Source organism: Plodia interpunctella, chromosome 7, assembly GCF_027563975.2.
Source record: "Plodia interpunctella isolate USDA-ARS_2022_Savannah chromosome 7, ilPloInte3.2, whole genome shotgun sequence".
NCBI lineage: Eukaryota > Metazoa > Arthropoda > Insecta > Lepidoptera > Pyralidae > Plodia > Plodia interpunctella.
In genome coordinates, this window is record NC_071300.1 from 7,569,534 (window position 1) to 7,589,829 (window position 20,296).

The following is a 20,296-nucleotide window of genomic DNA, read 5'->3' on the forward strand; positions in this document are numbered from 1 at the left end:
TCATGTCCCTGTCATTTGTTTTTTTCAATTGGCGCCAATTTTGAAAATAGCTTGTCTTCATTGCCATGGATTTAACTCGTGAACATTTTCGCGCGATGATTTATTATGATTTTCGGCGTGGATTAACTCAAAAACAGTGCATCGAACAACTGATTTTAACTTTTGGAGATGAAGCACCATCGAAAACCACTGTGTATTATTGGTTTAAGGAATTTCAACGTGGACGGTCTATGCTCACGGATGAAATTAAGGAGGGTCGTCCTAAATCGGTAGTGGTACAACAAAATATTGATGCTGTGCGACAATTAGTAATGCAAGATCGGCATGTTACATACCGCGAGATAGAGGCGTCTCTGGGCATTAGTATGACGAGTATCCACGCGATATTACACGAACATTTAATTGTTAAAAAAATTTGTTCGCGTTGGATTCCGCACAACTTGAGCGTAGATCAAAAACAGGCTCGTGTCGACTTGTGTAAGAAAATGATAAAAAAATACAACCGTGGCACGTCAAAAGCTGTTTATAATATCTACATAGGTGACGAAACCTGGATCTATGCTTATGACCCTGAAACTAAACAGCAGTCAACGGTGTGGGTCTTTCAAGATGAACCGAATCCAACAAAAGTTGTTCGTGCGAGAAGCACTTTAAAGTAAATGGTCGCTTGTTTTTTTGGTATCAACGGACATGTAGCTACAGTGCCACTAGAGAATAGTAGGACGGTTAATTCTGAATGGTACAACACCATTTGTTTGCCAGAAGTCTTTGAAAAAATACGAAAGAACAACCCACAACGCAGAATCATACTTCATCACGACAATGCTAGCTGCCACAAGTCGGCTGAAACAAATAATTTTTTGGAGGGTCAAAAGATTGAATTGACGGGTCATGCGCCGTACAGCCCCGACCTGGCACCCAATGATTTTTATTTATTTCCAAACATTAAAAATAAATTACGTGGTCAACGTTTTTCGAGCCGCGAAGAGGCCGTTGATGCGTTCAAAGCACACGTTTTGGACATACCTCAATCAGAATGGAAAAAGTGCTTTGAAAATTGGTTTCATCGTATGCAGAAGTGCATAGATCATCGCGGAGAATACTTCGAGAAACAATAAAACCATATGTAATAATATATGTTTGTTTAATTTTGTTATTCCGGATACATAAATAGCAGCCCTCGTAGTACCTAAAGTACCAAACAAAACCTCCATGTTTCCTAAGTACAATAAGCTGTCATTCATATACCTTTCAAGCACACTACGATGTACGAGTATAACGGCCATTTGTGAACCGTTGCACCACACTATGAACTCCAACTCTCACATGTTTGAAGGCCAACGGCGTATCTATCGGAGGGCGAGACTGTGCTTTACACGGGGAGCCCAAGTCCTGGGGGCGCTTGGCTCTCAGCCAATGGCCTTTTATTTGTAAGGCAATTGTAAGTTCATTTCAACATCCTTATATCTATACTATTATTATAATGAGGTAAGCGTTTGTGAGTTTGTATGTTTGTGGCGGGTAATCTCCGAAACTTCACCAATAGATAGTGTGATTCCTGAGGGAGGTTTGAGTGTAGGTATAATTTATTATGGTCTTACCCGAGCGAAGTAGAGACGGGCCGCTAGTAAATTATAAAACTAAAACTGCATCGACGGAGTACGGAACCAGATGTTTTTTCAGGTCCCCTAAGGTTAACTCATCACTATTAACGCATATTTACTAAGTATTTAACTTATCCTGTTGGTCTAACTGTTAGAGTGGTCAAAATCTTGCAATATAAATTTGACCCACTTCCTTGATGCCAATTGATTTGAATTGAATTGGGTGTACCAACTCTTCGTCACACTAGCTAGTGTGAAACAGAATAATTTTTATGTTCACTGTCACATAATACCCAATAGCATCGTAGGGCAACACAGGTAAAACACCTTGAGTCCTGATAGACAATGCATTATTGTTATAAGCAAGACCTGATGGTAAACTAGCTTCGGCTTCAAAGGAGGGTATTCCTCAGCAATTTACTACATGGACTGATTAATTATTTGTCAAGTAAGTATTGATTGCAACAAGATATCTCTGACTACAATACAATGTGTGTATCTTTGTGACAATACCCACTTTTTCCATGTTTATAAACCAATGCTTGGTTGTGGTGGGGCCCCAAATTTTTATTGCCCTAGGGCAATAGCTATGCCACAGTTGAAGATGGATTGTCTGTGATTTATCTGACTGTCAGCAAAGTACGGTACTGGCGCTATCAATATGCGCTAACGCATTGCGGAATCCATCATGTGCTGATGGGAACTGACAAGTTGTAACACTTCTCAATGATACAATATGCTTTGAAGTAATACACACATCTACCATTTGTTTTGATCTTAATGCTTTACCGTTACAAAGTATGATTTATTTCAGACTGTCGACTGTTACAAATTTTTATAAACTATCAAACTGTCGCCGGATGACTGGAAGATATCCCTTCTTGGGATAAGCGCGTCATTGTATATTTCTCTTCTTATAAACAAAATTCTTATTTATATAACGTGTATGTATCTACTTCTAGCAGTGTTTTTATACAATTAAAGTAAAATCTGAAGAAAGTACAATAATCGGTACGGTAATAGATAACTTTAATAGAATTTTGATATCTAAAAAATACTCAGTCAATAGGATTTGATTTTGTACCTAGATAGGTACAAAATATAATAAGATTATCTAATCTAGACATTTTTCTAGTCAGATAAGACTTAGTGTGAGAAAGAACCGCACCACACACTTCGCTTACATCGAAAACAAAATGTCACCTTTCACCTTTAAATTGGTCATTATGTATCTACTCATCACGCTTTGGTGCATCAAAATGGACGGATCAGTGGATCAGCCCGTCAATTTGATGTCAATGGTACAATGGCGTGCAATCCCGAGATACTATAAAAAACGGTGTATTGTTCTCACCCACAATAAGCAGTAGATGCTCGAGACCAACCTGACATGATTGAGATTAATTTTCTAACTTCGACCATTAAACTTTCACTGGCCCATTACTAAAATTTAATTAAGTTATATTTTTGTATGTAATAAATATTTAATTGGTTTGCAAGAGACGTGTTTATTAATATTAGTTTGACTATACATTTCTGGTTTCGCTTAGGCAATATGTAAATGCTGATAATAAAACTAACCGAAGTGTAACAAAAACTTCATATGATTACCTATAATCAAAATTCTCTTTACCTGTACCTCTTTATATCTACGGTACCTACTAGAGTTATAGGAATCAAATCATATTGATAGAGGATACATTCGATAGAGCAGAGTATCGACTTCCTATTGATAATTACATGGTATCAGTAATAAGCTAATTCTATTGAAAAGTGAAAACTAATTACTATTTAACTACAATATACCCTATATTGTAGTTAGGTATTGAATTCAGATCAACGGCGAAATAATCATAAAATTAAGTAGAATCCACGCGGCAGCTTCATTTCTGTATTATTAACATGAGATTTTATAGATCAGACTTGTTATGTAACTTACAACACTGCTTTCGTTATCAGTGATCTAATTATTCATTTCAAACTTTGATATTTATAAAGTTTTTGATGCTTTAAATGTCATAGGGCACGTCGGTGCAGAACCACCATTTTGTGCAAGCTGTTTCATTACATAACTAAAAAATATTTGCATTAGTGGCTATTATTAGATGGTAGCAAAACCTGTAACAACAAATATGCGATGCTTCGTTTGATTCGAGGCTCCGTAAAGGTCACGAGCTCACGTACCATTTCGCATTGAGCGTCAGCGTCGTCGTCATAGAAGATGTTTGTGCAGCCGTCCATGCCTGCAGTTTGTAGCCCCTACTCTTCAGCGGGGCTCCGCGAGCCGCTGGTCCAAGCCCTCACAGGCCACCGGCATTCGAACGTCACAAAGTACCACACTACAACACTGACACTATAAACACTACCGAATCGAATTCTACGATCTAATCGACGAAATCTTCTTGGACAATCCGGTGAGTCACGCGATAGACTGGCGACTAGTACCAAGAGCTGCACTTACGACTTACGACGTGGGTGTTCTTAATAAGGTGAATTGGCCACGAGGTTCACCTTATAGTCACTGTATCTCACTGATTGTTTGGCTAACGAAGATCGCGATTGATAGTTTTTTAGCACACTCAAGGGCAAGCTTGAGAATCGAGGCTGCTTTTTCAGAAGGTGTTTTTTGTGGCCAACTGCGTAGATAGAGGAGGCAGGGGTGACTGGCGCGCGCACTCCCGGGGTGCATTGATCGGATCTCTATTGCGCATGTCACCCCTTGAGCAATTCTCGATTATTTTGACGTTTGTTTAAGGGCACTTAGGCCGTGTCTGCAGACATTCGTGACATAATGAGCGTTTTATGCGGCACTATTAATACATCAAAATAATTAATCATGTTACAAATATGAATTCTATATATAAATGAATTCTTTTCTGCATGGTTTGCAGTCTCATTACAGTAACATTACTAATATTCAAAATTCAGAAATAGAATAGTTGGTTTTGATGAAACTGATCTCTTCACTTAATTGACAAAGAAAGTCTATTGTATCAATTGCATAATGTTCATCTAATTTCTCTTTTATCTTGGGAACGTTCACAAGTTGGAGAAGCTCTCACGCTTTTTACTAAACATTTTATGAATACTTGTCCATAGTAAAGTCTCTACAATACTTTGTTTATCACGTTTTTCTCCACACTCAAAGTAGATTTGTATCTTATCAAGGAAATCGCGGGAAAATGAATGAATGGAGTGCAAATTTTTACAGAAAGGATTATCTAAGTCTTATTATAGTACATTTTCATAAGATATACATGCTATAAAAATTATTAACCGTATCTCCGTGGCTTAATAAATGTAAAAAGTGCGTTTTATTTACCGTGATGAATTAAGTAATAAAAATTTGCTCAACTCTTTGTCCACGTAATACAATTCATTTAATCTAAGCGTATACAACGATGTTTTAAGAATACTTCAGTGAACTTACAATTACAATTTAAAAAGTGTTTTTCTCTTTTTAGTTAGATTTTTGCTGCAAGCATCAGTAAGCCTCAATCAAGACAAATATTTAGAATGTAGCAGCAACTTCGTCTCATACGCAAATTGTAAAAGTCAATCGAGGAAAAGGCTGTACCTGAGACCTCTTGGTAAACTTACTACAAGTAAAATATTTAAAAATAAAAACCTAAACCTATTTGTTTTGTACGTAGAAACTTCTATGAATTCGAGGCTAATCTTTATTCAACAAACAATAGTACTTAGATAACAAACAACGTCCTTAATTTATGAATAGACTATGACATTGATAAACTAAGTAACTAATTGAACTGTTTTGCTATTTGAACACTTGATCGGTAGATCTCACATTCAAATTATTAAAAGCGCTGTTAAAAATTATTACATTATGCAATTCTCAATATTTGAAGCAACATCATCAACATCTCACATTGCGAGTGGCAACATCTACGGATGTAATTCCTTTCCTATGCTACAAAAATTTTTCAAATCGCCAAGAATTAGTTCTGCTTCTAAGTTCATTCAACATTCTCCATTCCCCATGGGTGTAGTGAAGAATCTAGGACGTGAAGTGACAAGCGACAAGTACAGCCAACGCACAATCAACGCACATCATGCTACCTATATTCAATTTAAAGTCGCCACTAATACTTTAGATTTACTTGGTGCCAGTACTTAGGTACGTGTGACAGACGGTGAACTCCGCTGAACTATGTCAAGGCGCCCGGGACCAGGGGGCATTCACTCGTGCGCAGTCACAGGTGCAACATTTACATGCAAAGAACTTGACTTAAATTTAAGATTCTATCGATGTCGTCGACTTTGTAATGGTACTGCTTCACATCTCTGAAAAAAAATTAAGATTTTACTTTACTTTGATTCTGACTGGCTACTTAAAACTGCAGTGGGCAATATAATATTACATAACGCATAAAAGCAGGGACGACGAGGTTTTTAAAACATTAGCTTACATGACTCGGCATGGGTCATGACGGTAAGGCATGGGCAAGTCTTCATTATGCGTATCCGAGAATCAAACATAACAACCGTGAAATTACTCCTGCCCCCTGAACAACTCAAAATTAGGTCGATTATCTTTTTGAAAGAATAAAAATATGTTAGATGTTCTAAATATTCATCAAACCAAAGTAGTGTATTAGGTTTCCTTTTGTCTGTGTGTCCTCTTTAGTACTCGCTTCTGATTAGAAACAATACCTTAATCTGGGTAGTTTAAAACCAGCATAATCCGTAAAAAGTATTCACACACCACCACACAGTAATAAGTACAATACATATCTTTCGTGGCACATCGTTTTTATTCAATGTAGTAAAAGATGCACCTTGAACACAAAAACATTGCGGAAATACTGATCTAGATGAAACCTTTCCTTTCCTCTAATCCGCAAATACCAACATTTTCCCACGTAATGTAATGATTAGGACGTTAGTAGGTACATGCCAAAGAGAATGTCATGTTCCCAACGAGGAATCAATGGCAGATCGTGACAAGGGATGGGAAATGTCAAGGAAATAATTAAAATGCATCACTATTTGCTTGGGAGCAAAACCGGTGATGCTATTAGCTTTTTACGCTGAACCACTTAAACTTACACATCAATCGATGTATTACGTAAGTGATTCCGCGAAGACAATGGTTTTATACTATGAAGATCAAATACTTACCAACAAATCGGATAAAAAGAAAAAAATAAAACACAATTTTCTTCACACGGTCGTCACATCTTGAAGGATGAATTCTGCACTCTAGTCGAGGAGTGTTGCAGTCAATGATTTATTAGTTAGTCTGAAATGAGGAAAGCAAATTGCAGAATCCTTTTATTAATACTGCCAAGAACTGCAGTTACACGTGTACCTTCCTCTTAATAACACCGGCGAGAGAAGAAAAATAATTATGAAAAACATTCGATCATATCACGTTATTTAGTTAAAATGACATCTAACATGTGTATCGAATAAATGTCATCAATCAAATATATAATTATAAGGTTATGGGCCAGTATATTACTGTTATAATAAACACTATCCCATTAGATATGCCTTCCACAATATCTAAAATCGAAACATTGTCTAAATCAAAGGAAGTCACGAACCACTTGTAATTGATGGATGAACTTAACAGTATCTCACAGTAGTAATATTTTAATAATTACATGCATGGACTTTCTAACGCAATTTATCATACATGTCACTAAAATTTCACGCGGCCCTTTTAAGTTTTGTTTAGTAGGTATATAATTGTTTCCCATTATGCAACATTCAATTCATATGCAATGTCTAATTGCATCGCAATAGCTGTTTCCTGTACCTATGCCATTGTCTATGAATAAAATAACTCCATCACAAAGATATATGTCTACATTAAAACAGACATTAGTCAGTATTGATATGAATCACATGAATAACAAATTGTTAGCAGTCACACACTTTATGTAAAGTCAATATTTTTAACGCTGTGATGTATTGATATTACATTCATTGCTTTTGCATTATCAATGGGCAGTCAAAACAAGCGTTCAACTTTGATAGTAAACTGTCTGATATCAAATTGTGTAATTTAATGCTTCACCACAATCATTAAGTAGGTACAACTGTTTGGGTCCATTTGCGGTCTCACGATTTTATAACATAAAAGATAAGAGCTTCTCTGTTAATTAAGTAAAGCTGTAGAATATCTCTTCACTCGACGGAGTCACACCATAGTTTAGATGGTTACACATTCTTAGTTTGTAAAATGAGCGGGAAGTCCATGGCGGTCATTCACCGCTTCCTGTGTAACCGCATTCCTAAGGGATCTGCGTATAATACCATGCTGGTCCACAGGGACTGAACTTTTATCCAACACTATTATTCAATTTTATTGCAACACTATTATTCAATTTCTTTTTCAATTGACACCTAATAGAATCGTCGCCTGCCAATTTTATGATCAATCGAAGCGTAACAAAAGAATTACGTCGGGTACTATTATGATATTGTTAGCTAACACTGTTGATATTTACTTAATAGTTTATCCGATCTTAATCTTTTACGTGTGCGTGGTCAATATTTCGTCATCGCCTCGAGGCGTGCTTACAAAATTAGAAGAGTTTGAAAAGAGTGCTAATTAGTGGTTACATCCTTAATTAATGGGAGTGCAATTTCTTTGTGCGTATAATTGGTCGGGGTCTGGTTACGTAAGCTTTTACTCCAGGCGTTGATGGCTCTTGTGCGTGCTTCTTTGTCATAATTAAAATTACGTTGATGTTAAAGTTACGTTAATGTGTGATAAACTATTGCTACATAGTTATCAACTAAGCTTTGTTTTGAGTAACCCTAGATTAGACACGCATATCACACCCAAAAAATAAATGAATGTTTTATATCATTTTTATAATCCAACACATCATAAATACAATAATTTCAAAGCTCAGAGGAAGACTATCGCATGTCGTTGACAGACGGCTCTCATTACCCGATAGATCTTCGTAAGGATTACCTTTATTAGTCACGCCATGTGATTCCGAATTAGATAACTGGCTTTCTTTACTAAAGGCAGACTGTTCTCTACGATACGTACTCACCTATCTGAGGAGGATATCTCTTACGACATGTTTGATGGGTGATGGATATGAATATGAAGTACATTCTTAAGCTAATTTAGCCTCGGAAGATGAAGACGAGGAAATTTGTGGTTTATTTTTAGTCAGCAACCAACAGCTTTTGTGCAACTGCTTCATATGCATTGAGTCTATTACTTCTCTTGCTTGTTCTCTGGAATAACCTCAATAACGCGAATTTATTCAAAATTATAAGAAAAACGTTTCAAAACGCCTTCTAAAATATACTGCATTCCGCAGGACTATCTAACCATCTAGCATGAATATTCATCGCAATGGCTATAACAGTAAAAGTGATAGCAAACGTGAGATCATTAAATGCAGATCGGTCAGAAGACATAAATTGCGTTCGGATCGCTAAGGGATAGCCGGTGAAAGGGAAGTCGAAAGTTCTTGTAATGCGATTTAAACCTGCCCACCTGCACCCTGCACTTGCAGCAATATAGGTGTACATACCTGTACATGAAATCCCATCGTAAATTCGTATTTAATCATAGTGGCCCATGTATGACCATTATGTTTAAACACGAATTTATGATGATTAAAACGTCTAAGCATCATCTAGGGAATATAAACCTGCTAAAGGTGGAATAACCTTTTACGGTAAAATATACCGCACGTTTATGATTATAGAATCATCGGCAATAGGAAATACTTTGAAACAGCCATAAACGGCAATGAGATCTTTATTGATGGTAACTTTATGGTCACTATGAGTTAAATTGGTAACAGTTAACTAAGCTTTATATGTAGGAAATACTAGTAAATGCAAACGAATCATTTCTATCGGGAGTTTTATAGAGACGATAAATATTCTTACCGAATCATTAAAACTCATCTAGACGCATTAGTATTTGCATTTTTTTCGTGCATGCTTACTTAATAATTATTATGCTTATTTTGTATCGATAGACACGTTCACACGGTTGTACTTATTTCCAATACAAATCTCGCAAATCTCGAATAGCAATGATATGTTCTTTGCCTTCTACAAGATTCACCGTTACAACCAGTCTAAGTCCCGTCCAATCTAGATAGCTTTTCGAATAAAAATCCTAAAGGGCGTGGCTGCGGGCGCTGCTGCATTTATCAGAAATGAGTCACAGGTCGAGTCAGGTAAAAATGGCAACGCTTCTGCAAATCAATATGGATTTTAGCGAATTCACAAAAGTCAATTTGAATTAAGTATTAACAGGTAACTGTGTAACTTCTATATCGAAGCTTTATAATATTTCTAGACTGCCTGATTTTCAATTGAACATTTTAGCTGTATATTAGCCATCCTGATCGCAGTAAATTGAAAAGGGTCTTACAAAGTCACTACATTAAGTAGATATAACTCAATGACATGATTTTAAGTTTGCAGAACGAGATAAAGACTAATGTACCTAGGTCATAACTTATTTAATATGTGGACCAGCTCGAAGCAGATAATACATATTATTATCTGCTTTGTGCCTATACACTGACTAGGGGATTTCCACTTGTCACTTTCCTGACATATCTCACGTATGCTTTCTTTGTACTCACAACTTTTTTATAAATTCTCTCTGGTCGCCCTTAAGAAAGAGATCAGCAATGTGATCGCAGTACTGTCGGCCAGGTCAATTCTAAATAAATATAAATAAATAAATATATTAGGACAAATCACACAGATTGAGCTAGCCCCAAAGTAAGTTCGAGACTTGTGTTATGGGATACTAACTCAACGATACTATATTTTATAACAAATACATATATAGATAAACATCCAAGACCCGGGCCAATCAGAAAAAGATCATTTTCCATCATGACCCGACCGGGGCTCGAACCCGGGTCCTCTCGGTTCAGTGGCAAGAACTTTACCACTGCGCCACCGAGGTCGTCAAAAATCAAAAATTCTGACCAACACTTCCAATAGGTACCTCCGCTTTATCTGCTCTCCTCTCCACTTTATGAAATTCTAATGTCTTCGTGTATACTTAGTAAATAGCCTTAGACATGAAGATGCTCCATTATCATCCTGAGCAATTTCTCTGAGCTTTCTCTCTCAGTCTGAGATGATCTTAACGCGAAATGCGACCTACGTAAATTTATTATTTACGAGTACGTTGAAATATCTGCTTCTATTTACAACTTAACAACTCGGTATACTTGCTTGTACTAGACAAAAATTAATTAACGACCTTTTATATTCAAGGTAATTTTCTTCATTTTTTCTTTTTATTTTCCTCGCCGTGATTTTCTTTTCATATTTCAATATTATCTACCTGCACTTAACGATATTTAATGGCCAGTAAATATTACCAAGAAGCCAAGAAAATTATAGGAAGATCATATCGGCGTAGGTAATCTGGCTCTCCCCGGCAAGAAATAATGAGTTTCTTGCATACGGGCGCAGGCGCGGGCTGCAATTGTGTCGTGTAATTTGAAATGATCTTCTTGCCTTCTTGCATGTTGCGACACCGGTTACAAGAATGTGGCATTACAACATTGCACTTCAGTAAAATCAAAGGATTTCCAAGAACTTATTAGTCCTCTTTACACTATAAGAATAAAAAATAACAAATCTAAGACTTGGCAGCCTAGTTACATGGTGTAGATACTTTAATGTCATAAAAAAAAACTAAAGTGTGTTCATAAGAACAATGTTTGAACCATAGTTTGAACAGCTGGTTAAAATAGAACTGACACATAAGTTTGTATGTTCACGTACAAATTGTGGATAAACTTAAACTTATCTACAACAAGCCGCCCGTCACAGCTTCAATCGGGTAAAAAAATTAAATAATACACCTTAACTTACCTTTGAATAAAACTATCAATTGGTGAAAACTGCATGTAAATTCATGGAGTAGTTTATGTGTTTATACGCGTACAAACAGAAAGGTAGACGCGACAGACTTTGTTTTATAAATGTACGATGAGAAAGCCCATTTATTATTAGAGCTATTATATGACTAGCTAGGCTCAAACAGATAGACTATTAATAAGTATGTATGCCTAACAAGTAACAATAACTCTTCTTTCCTGTTAAAGAGTAGCAATACAGAAAATTACATAACGCACATACTTATAATAATTAAACACTGATGTCATCTGAGTGATAATATTACTATTGTTACAGTATCGATACTTCTAACACAAAATTACTACCGCATTGTGAGCCCTAGTTTAGTTTTATATTATGCCAACAACGCTATAAAACCTGAAGTTAAGATCCTAGATCGTTTTAAACTTGAACCTGTCTAATGAATTTGTTATTTCATGCAGTTGTGGCAGAAAATATCGCTCCTTCCGGGGTAGAGGTGAAGTTAACGGCATATTTTATGCTGGCAAAGAAGCATGAAATGCTTGAATTCTTGCGGAATACCTACACAGTACATAAGTTATGTAAGTTATAGGTATTTTGTTAAAAATTGTCGAAACATCTAAAATTGAAACAAAACTCTAAAGCAATGCTGATGCTGTGGATTGTTATAATTCGCAGTAGCTTTTATTATATTAAGAAGTTTTAAGTACTTAATAGGTAAACATATGAAGGTATGTAATACCACATACTGTCCGTATACTGGTACTGTCTCTCAAAGGGCGAGTAAAGGAAATTCAAACGGTCGAACCGTTTAAATTTTCTGTATTGAATATTTGGTCTAATAAAATTACCATAACATTTTTTTTTAATTCACGATTGTAATATTTTGTAAACATTATAAGACAGCAAGTGTAATATACAGACCGATATAATAATTTCAGTGGTACCAACCGGTGTCCAAGACCTTTCCTGTATTTTTTGCTCGTCTATGAAGCCTGGCATCTCAGACGCCATAATTTGTCCTATTACACTGAGGAACAATCATAGTCAAGAAGGCGGAAGATAGCAGAAAGGAAGGTATCTTATATACCCAACAATGGGAATGGAATGAGAACAATTGAACATCGTAACTGCCGTATTAGACCGCACTTTCACAGTATTTAAAGGGTTTTCTTTCAGTTCTAGATATTTTACGGTACTTAAGTACAGACAAAAAAAATTGTACATATATTTTTTCCATCAAACAACTTATTTATCAACAAAAATTACTCGAGGATGACAACAAACGTGAAAAAATAAAACATCAAAAATATTTATAATAAAATATATTAACCCTGCATATACCTAAGGTACCTATAAGTTTAGGTACCAAATTTGAAGTAAATAGTAAATGTTAATATATTTTATTATAAATAAAAATATTTATAATAGAATATATTAACCGTGCATATACCTACGGTACCTATAACTTTAGGTACCAAATTTAAAGTAAATGGGTCTGGTAGGTACATTTCGCATGATGCGAGTCCGTAGACAGACAAAAGTTTCGAAAATTGCAGATTTGTAATCTATATCTTTAGAGAAGTACATATAAAGAATTTCCAAAAAATATACAATCCTTATCCTTCTACTTATACTTATACTGATGAGCATCTCACAGATTAATAGAGAAATGACGAGAGCAGAAATAACCCTAACAATTTTTTTTAATAGCTATTACATGTCCCACTGCTGGGCAAAAGCCTCCCCTCTCTCTTTCCACGAAAAAATGGAGAAAACAAATACCTATCGAACTATAAAAATCAAACAAAAATATCAATGATGCAGCCATCGACTACAAAATCATAGAGCCAAAACCATCACACCGATACGTGACCAATGTTCGATGCGCAGTCGATCGTGCTGCGCACGGCACGACCGTCAGGTCGTGCCACTCAGGAAAACTCACATAAATAATGCGTACTCTTTCATACAAATTGCTGTTTGCCTTCTAACATTAAAAGTACCCAATTGTGCTGAGGACATTAGGAAAATGAGGAGGGTAGAAAACGATAACACACGATAAACCCAACAACCTCCAACAGTGTCGTGTCTTCCGTGATAGCACTGTATTTTCAAACGACTTTATAATTCAATAGGGTAGTTATATCAATGTTGTTGTCCTTTACTCTAATTACTCTTTTTCTCTTCTATTATGGGGATGACAATGGGACTTGGGTGAGGAATTGGGTGAGGATCCGATGAATAACTCATTTCTATAACCTAACCTAAGTTAGGTTATGGAAATGAGTTATTCATCCTATTCCATAACCTAACTAAGTTAGGTTATGGAAATTAGTTATTCATCGGATGTAATAATATGGTCCTGTCTTGAATCCTAGGTGCGCTATTTGAATTTCAATAAGTACCAAGTACTTACCTAGCTACTTACTCAACTAATTTCTTCAGATAATGATCCTATATCAATGTAAACATCATTATGTACGTATGGCTTGGTTAGGTCATGCATAACTTTTTGCAAATAAAACTCGAGTTTGACTATTCGTTTTAACTGTTTTTTAATCAAAACCCGATAGAAACACAATAGACGCAAAATAACAGCCAAGATAAAGACTTGTTGAATGGAGCGAGAACAACATTGATAGAAAAGAATTGTAAAATCCCGTGATTTCCCTTGAAAGTGATATCCTCTATATACATATGCCTATGGTCATGTGTAAATTCTTTATCGGAAATTTCACAATTTCTTCCAACTATAGAACTGCGAAACCCAAGGTCCACTTTCTTACTTTTTCTTCGATGTCAGAAATTAGTAGTTTTATACCTTCCATAATAATATGTGAAAGTACGGCCCAGACAAGAGGCCTACCTGTGGAAAACAGTTCTTAAGGGAAGTAAGAAGTAAGATCACGTGGAAGTAAAAAAGAAGACGAATAAAATCAGTTATTATATTTGTGTTTGTGAGACAGATCGCATGTCACATCCACAGTGTTTGTAAGACGATCCACCACAAGAGCGAAAGCAATGCTTCTTTCATGTCGTGATATCCACTACTGTGTGGTTAACAACATCTTGTGTTTTTTTTGCTTCTGCTGTAACTACTCATTTGTATTATAGGTCACAAAGACCAGATCTATCTATTCTTAATTTGTGTTACATATAAGTATTTATATTTATGTAGTACGGGTGTGTTTCCTAATTTGTGATATTTTCTTATATATATTGACTGCGATTAGAAAGTCATCTTTATCGGTAGAATCAAGAGTAATCTAAAGCTGGATCACGCATTACAGGTTTAATCTGTAGGACATATTGCTAACCCAATACTTATTTGGTTTGCAATTGCAACACTTATACTAATGGTACGTACGTATTTACCAACAAAAACATCCTTACTGTATAACCCTTTCTTTTGATTGACTTTTACAACCTGTTTGCAGTTGCTTCTCCTTGAACATTTAATTATGATTCACATTTAATTATGAAATTAATAGCGAAAAAAAATAGTAGGTAGTAAGAATTCTACCTACTATTTTTTTTCGCGGCTACTAAATATGATTGGTAACTTTAATATTTATTGTTAGTTATTGAAGGGTTGAAGGGTTAATAAATTATAAAAATATTTTTTCAATCATTGCGTGACGTGATGCAAGGCATAACGCTGATCTAGTGATCTTACATCACACACTGCACGATTGTGTTGAATGAAATTAGTGCTGTTGTAATTAAATTACACTAGATTGTTATTAATTTGCTCTATTCTCATATTAGTGTCAGTAAAACTGCTGAAAAGTTCTCTTGTTGGAAGCCAATTCTGATAATCATGATCCTCATAAAACTTGCAAACTAGTATATTTAAAGGTTGTATATTTTTAATTAACTTTCGAAGTAGTTGTTAATCGTTTCTAACTATCCCAAAATTACCTACATTATCATTAATCATTATACAAAAATCAACTATTTATTAACTAATTTAGATTCGATAATTTACACTTTAGCAAATTATACTTATGTATACTTGCATCGAATTTATTAATTTATCATTTACTGACGACTGGCGTCAATTTAAAAGGGATCTCGTTTAGTCCAAATACAGAGAAACCAGTTTTTCGAAAAAGAAATGGCATGTAATTGCATGTCAATAACTTAAATATAAATAAATCTCTTGCCCTTAAACGGACGTAGCTTATAAGGGACTGTTACGAAAAAGTTGATCTTTGGATACAATGGTCTACAGTTAATGTAATACAGTTGAACATTCGTGGACCTTATTTTGTAAGTGAACAGAGACAATATTAAGCTGACCATCGTCTGTACAGTCAACTCCTCATTAAACTATGAATTTATCTGTATATATAGACATCTAGTGGCGATAATAGAAGCGATCCTGCAACAAATTTTGGTAGGTTGTGTACTGTTCACTGTATGTACAAACCCACGTAATTCTCGGAACCTACACTGGACTCACACGGATTGTAAGGTATATTGCAAAATTGGAAAGCAATATCTGTCACAGCCAACGTCTTTACTGGGAATAACTCAACCATATCAACGTACCTGTTCTGTTTTCCATTTTCGTTACGAATTTTATTAGATAACTTTGGTATGGACCATGCGAATAGAAGGTCTTGTTCTAACAGAAACTATATTCGACTAAAGACTAGATTTAATGTAGAAAAATATTATAATAAAGCATTTAAATTGCTTCCCGATAGCAAGACAATTCATCAAGAGTAGAAAATAATCGGGACACGTTCCTCAGTTTCTTCGCGTGAAAACAACTAAGTAGTTCATAAGTTAAATGCGATATGTTTCCAACGACTTCCTAGTTATGCTTACTGTACCGAAAATTATACAATTTTGTGTTAAATTATGCAAGTCAAAATAATCTCTAATGCATTTTTTGTTACAAGTAGATAACTACTTAGGTATTTAGGTACAACCTGCAGATTTACATAGATTGACTCGGGTGAGTAAGACTTCCAATATTAAAGCATATTAAGCAAAGCAGTTGAAATAAACTAACTTATTGTTATGTAAAAAATCTTTATATTTATCACAAGAATGGCTATCCAAATGCGAAGAGTATAAATTTCCATGAGTAGTGTATTTCACAAATAAGAAAGTAAAGTGTTATGTTAGACAAATTGGACTACCGATTAGTTTAAGCAATGGACTGGAAACTCAATAAGTGAATCGCGGGTTTGGTGAAAACGAAAGTAATTAGAGTAGGTGAGGCGGTAATAATAGGTGACGACCCTGAGGTGAAAGACAAGTTGGCTCGGTGACACGCAAGCGCCTGCGGAGACCTGCGCATGCGCAAGTGAGGGCAGGCCTTAGGCTAATGTTTGAAAGTCAAAGTAAATCACCTTTGAACACACTCACCATCAAGTAATAATATATTTCTATGCGCACGATGCTTTTAGAGCACCGATGACAGCAATTAATGTTTGGTAACTTATTCTGCGTACAGTTTAAGACACAGAAGTTTTCTTTGATTTTAGACCTTTCGATACCCCTGAATTTGGTAAGGTTAACTATAATAGAGATCACTATTCGAACAGGTTGCAGCCATTACATCATCTGGCAGGTACCTGTTCTATTTTTTATATGATCTATTCCGTTGGTGCTCCTGATGATTAATCATATGATTTAGTTCGCAACATGGTTCTAAGCGTAAAAACTAGACAACCTTGACTTTATGTTATGACAAACGAACCACCTCTTAAACTTTCATAAGTATCCAACAAGTGTTTCAATGTATCAACAGACATGTTGCAGAGGAAGTTTCAATCATTTCATTTATCATTCGTACCTATACGTTTTATGAGTCTAATGTTAACTTTATAAACTATACTTACAGCAACATGTTTTGTCATCCATCATACTTAGCTATGTAAGTAGTTAGTAAAGTTCAGTTTTGTTTGTTTTAAATACTAACCATTTGAATTAGAATCATTTCCTTCTAAGTATAGATTTGTATCTAGGTAGTAGAGGTATACTAGTTTGCTAGTAGTGCTAGTTTTTACTAGTACCATTACGCGGTACATTTTATTAATTTTACCTATTACTAAATTGGTTGTAATTATAGTATTGTAACATTTTACCCCTGCGCTAGAAATGTTTCATTGAAATCAAGTCAAAGTAGCAAAACCTTGCATATACCGCAAATAAACGAAGGGCTATGATCAGGTCAGTGGCCGCTATTGTGAGCCGACAATTGGCAATGTGATACAGCCAGTGATTGTGAGCGAGAAATATCTACTATAACCATCTGCCAGCCAACAGAGCCTCATTCATCCAGAGTCACGCCTCGCGAGCTTTGAAAATCGATAAACGCTTTTTGTACTACACCACAACATCGATAGCTAGGGTTACCTTCCGTCTCGTATTTACGGATAAGCGTTAACTATTTGATCTGTTTCGTATTTGCCACGTAAAGAATTCTCAAAAAGCTCTTTTGTAAAACTAACCCGGGCACAGTGCCCCGGCCCCTTATTGCTCTTGCATGTATTTCGGGATCGCGACTAAAAGAACATAAGGACATTTGGAAAATTCGATTACTAAAAGCTTTTTAGAAGTTTTTCCGAGGCATAAACTATGTGAACTAAAAAGTAATTATAAAATTCGAGACTTTTATAAAAATATGCCCCGTATTGGATACTATAAATAGCAACCCTATCGAGAACAGATGGAAAATAAATTCTATGTAGGTTTTATTTTAACACTTTAGTGCCGTTAAATGTATAAATAGTGCCGTCTAAATTTTGCTATTCGGTGTTCATATTTTGTCCCGAAATTAGATTATGGCACCGAAACGCGAACGTTTTATCAAGGAAATGGAAAGTGAATGCTGGTTATTATTTAATGGCAAGCCTAGAAAAGTTTGCATGGACAGCTGCAACGGAAATGTCACAGACTTGGCCTAACCTGATCCAGACTTTGAGTTACTTCCTATTTAGGTACCTCCCTAGCCAAACTTCTGAAGTTACTAGAGAGGTATAATAAAGTTGGGTTCCCCGAACACAGTCGCAGTAAAGTCTTTTGTAGTTAATTATCTATACTACCTATATCCATATCCATATATTATTTTAAAGAGGTAAGCGTTTGTGACTTTGTGAGTTTGTATGTTTGAGGTGGGTAATCTGAATCTCCGAAGCTACCGAACAGATTTCAAAAATACTTTCACCATCAGAAAGGTTACATTATCCAAGATCAAAATTCCCACGGGAGCGAATTACCGGGCAACATCTAGAATCTAGATATACCTAGTTATGTATGTGTTGGAGAAAATTACGACAATTTACACAAACAAATTTTATAGTTGAGTTCTGTTTTTTTATCTAGATTAACCTGAATCCTGTGCTGATACTGGATAAGGCAAAGTTTTATTAAAATATATAACCAGTTCACTGGTTAAATACTTTCATGTACCTACCTACTACCTATACCTAAGGTACTTGGTAGATAAGTGAACACCTTCTTAGCTACGGCACTCTTGCAAATACTCAACTTCAACCACCGTTGATATATAATTTAAATATGGAAAACAAAGAACAATCAGTAGGTACACAGAAGGCATCTTACCTTTCTGGCATATCCGCTGACGCTGCTGGCCAGGCTCTCAGCGTCATAATGGCGGGAAAAGGAGTACGGGCCCGGCCGGCTCCGGGACACACATTGCCCCATATGCCCGTCCCCACAACAATCACTTTAGTCACATCTGTTTTTATATTTAGCACTTAATCACTATACTTGCATGTTCCCACGACAAACTGGGAATAAAATTGTATTTTTGTTTTATGCCTGCGAATTACGAACATATATTATATATTTATTGTACTGAGATAACAAAACATAATATACTTATCGGGATCGTGGGATATTTTGTACTTAACCTTACGACACTAATGAAACCTAAATAACAATTGTTGAATTTTAATTAAACATTACGTAGATTTCACACCTTATGATAAAAAAAAATATGGAGTTTTGCAATCCTTATTTTGGACAAACTTAATAATTATAATTACCTAAGCTTCTATCTTTCAGGATAAATAGATACTTTTTTTTTTTTTTTTAATCTGTAAAAGTGGCTAGATACTATTACAAGATTACGAAAAACAAAAGAATCTATCTAAGCAAGTACGTGTTTATCAATTCGTTAAAACTTAATCGAGACCTAAACGACTAGTTACCTAAATCTTACAATGCATCCAAGAATTAAACTCTTTTATTTATGATCCAAATCAAAAATACATCAAATGTCACAAATTCACACACAGAAGGGCATAACAACAGTTCACATTATTTTAGATGGTCTTGCTTGCGTCCATAAACTGGCGCGATCTTTTACAAAGTTTTAAAAAAACGGCGCGTCGCGCGCGCTGCGCACGAGTTTTGAGTAACCACTGCCTGCGCGTGCGCGTGTGGACTCCAGGCTTCTATGCCCACCAAGATGACACATCCCTCGCGTCAAGTAAGCTTAGCCAGGTATCTTTATACCATTGTATGTTTATCTACTATGTGACCAATCTAACTAGAGAAACCTCAAAGTATCACAATAAAACCGCACCACCTTTGCTCATTCACAATGATGTGAATAAGCAAAGGTGGTTGTGGTTGACGTTACTATAATCCTTGACGATCTATACTTAATCATTTGCATGCAGAGATGCAGATGTTTCCGATTATTTATTGAGTACAATAAGCAGACGTTTTTGGCGCTGTCAATGCCAAGTAAATTCATAACTAAGTATGTACTTAGGTATATAAGGTACGTAGCTAAACATCTACTTACACACACGAAATAACTTTTTTCGCTA

At 35.6% G+C, this 20,296-nt stretch overlaps 1 protein-coding gene across 9 annotated transcripts in view; it reads right to left on the reverse strand.

The window, feature by feature from the left end:
• LOC128671393 (uncharacterized protein) overlaps positions 1-19,898 on the reverse strand; it is a 60,447-nt gene extending 40,549 nt beyond the window's left edge. For 3 of the 9 annotated variants that reach the window (XM_053747836.2, XM_053747837.2, XM_053747833.2), the window contains exons 1-2: positions 19,670-19,894; positions 19,059-19,277 (exon numbers count right to left, since the gene is read on the reverse strand). In XM_053747836.2, the coding sequence (XP_053603811.1) occupies positions 19,059-19,160 (102 nt within the window). In that variant the 5' untranslated portion in view covers positions 19,161-19,277; positions 19,670-19,894. Of the gene's footprint in view, positions 1-3,788; positions 4,268-19,058; positions 19,278-19,669 lie in introns of those variants that run through there. The other 6 variants (XR_008404844.2, XM_053747840.2, XM_053747834.2 and 3 more) reach the window with 5 other exon arrangements.
• Positions 19,899-20,296: the final 398 nt, after the last annotated feature.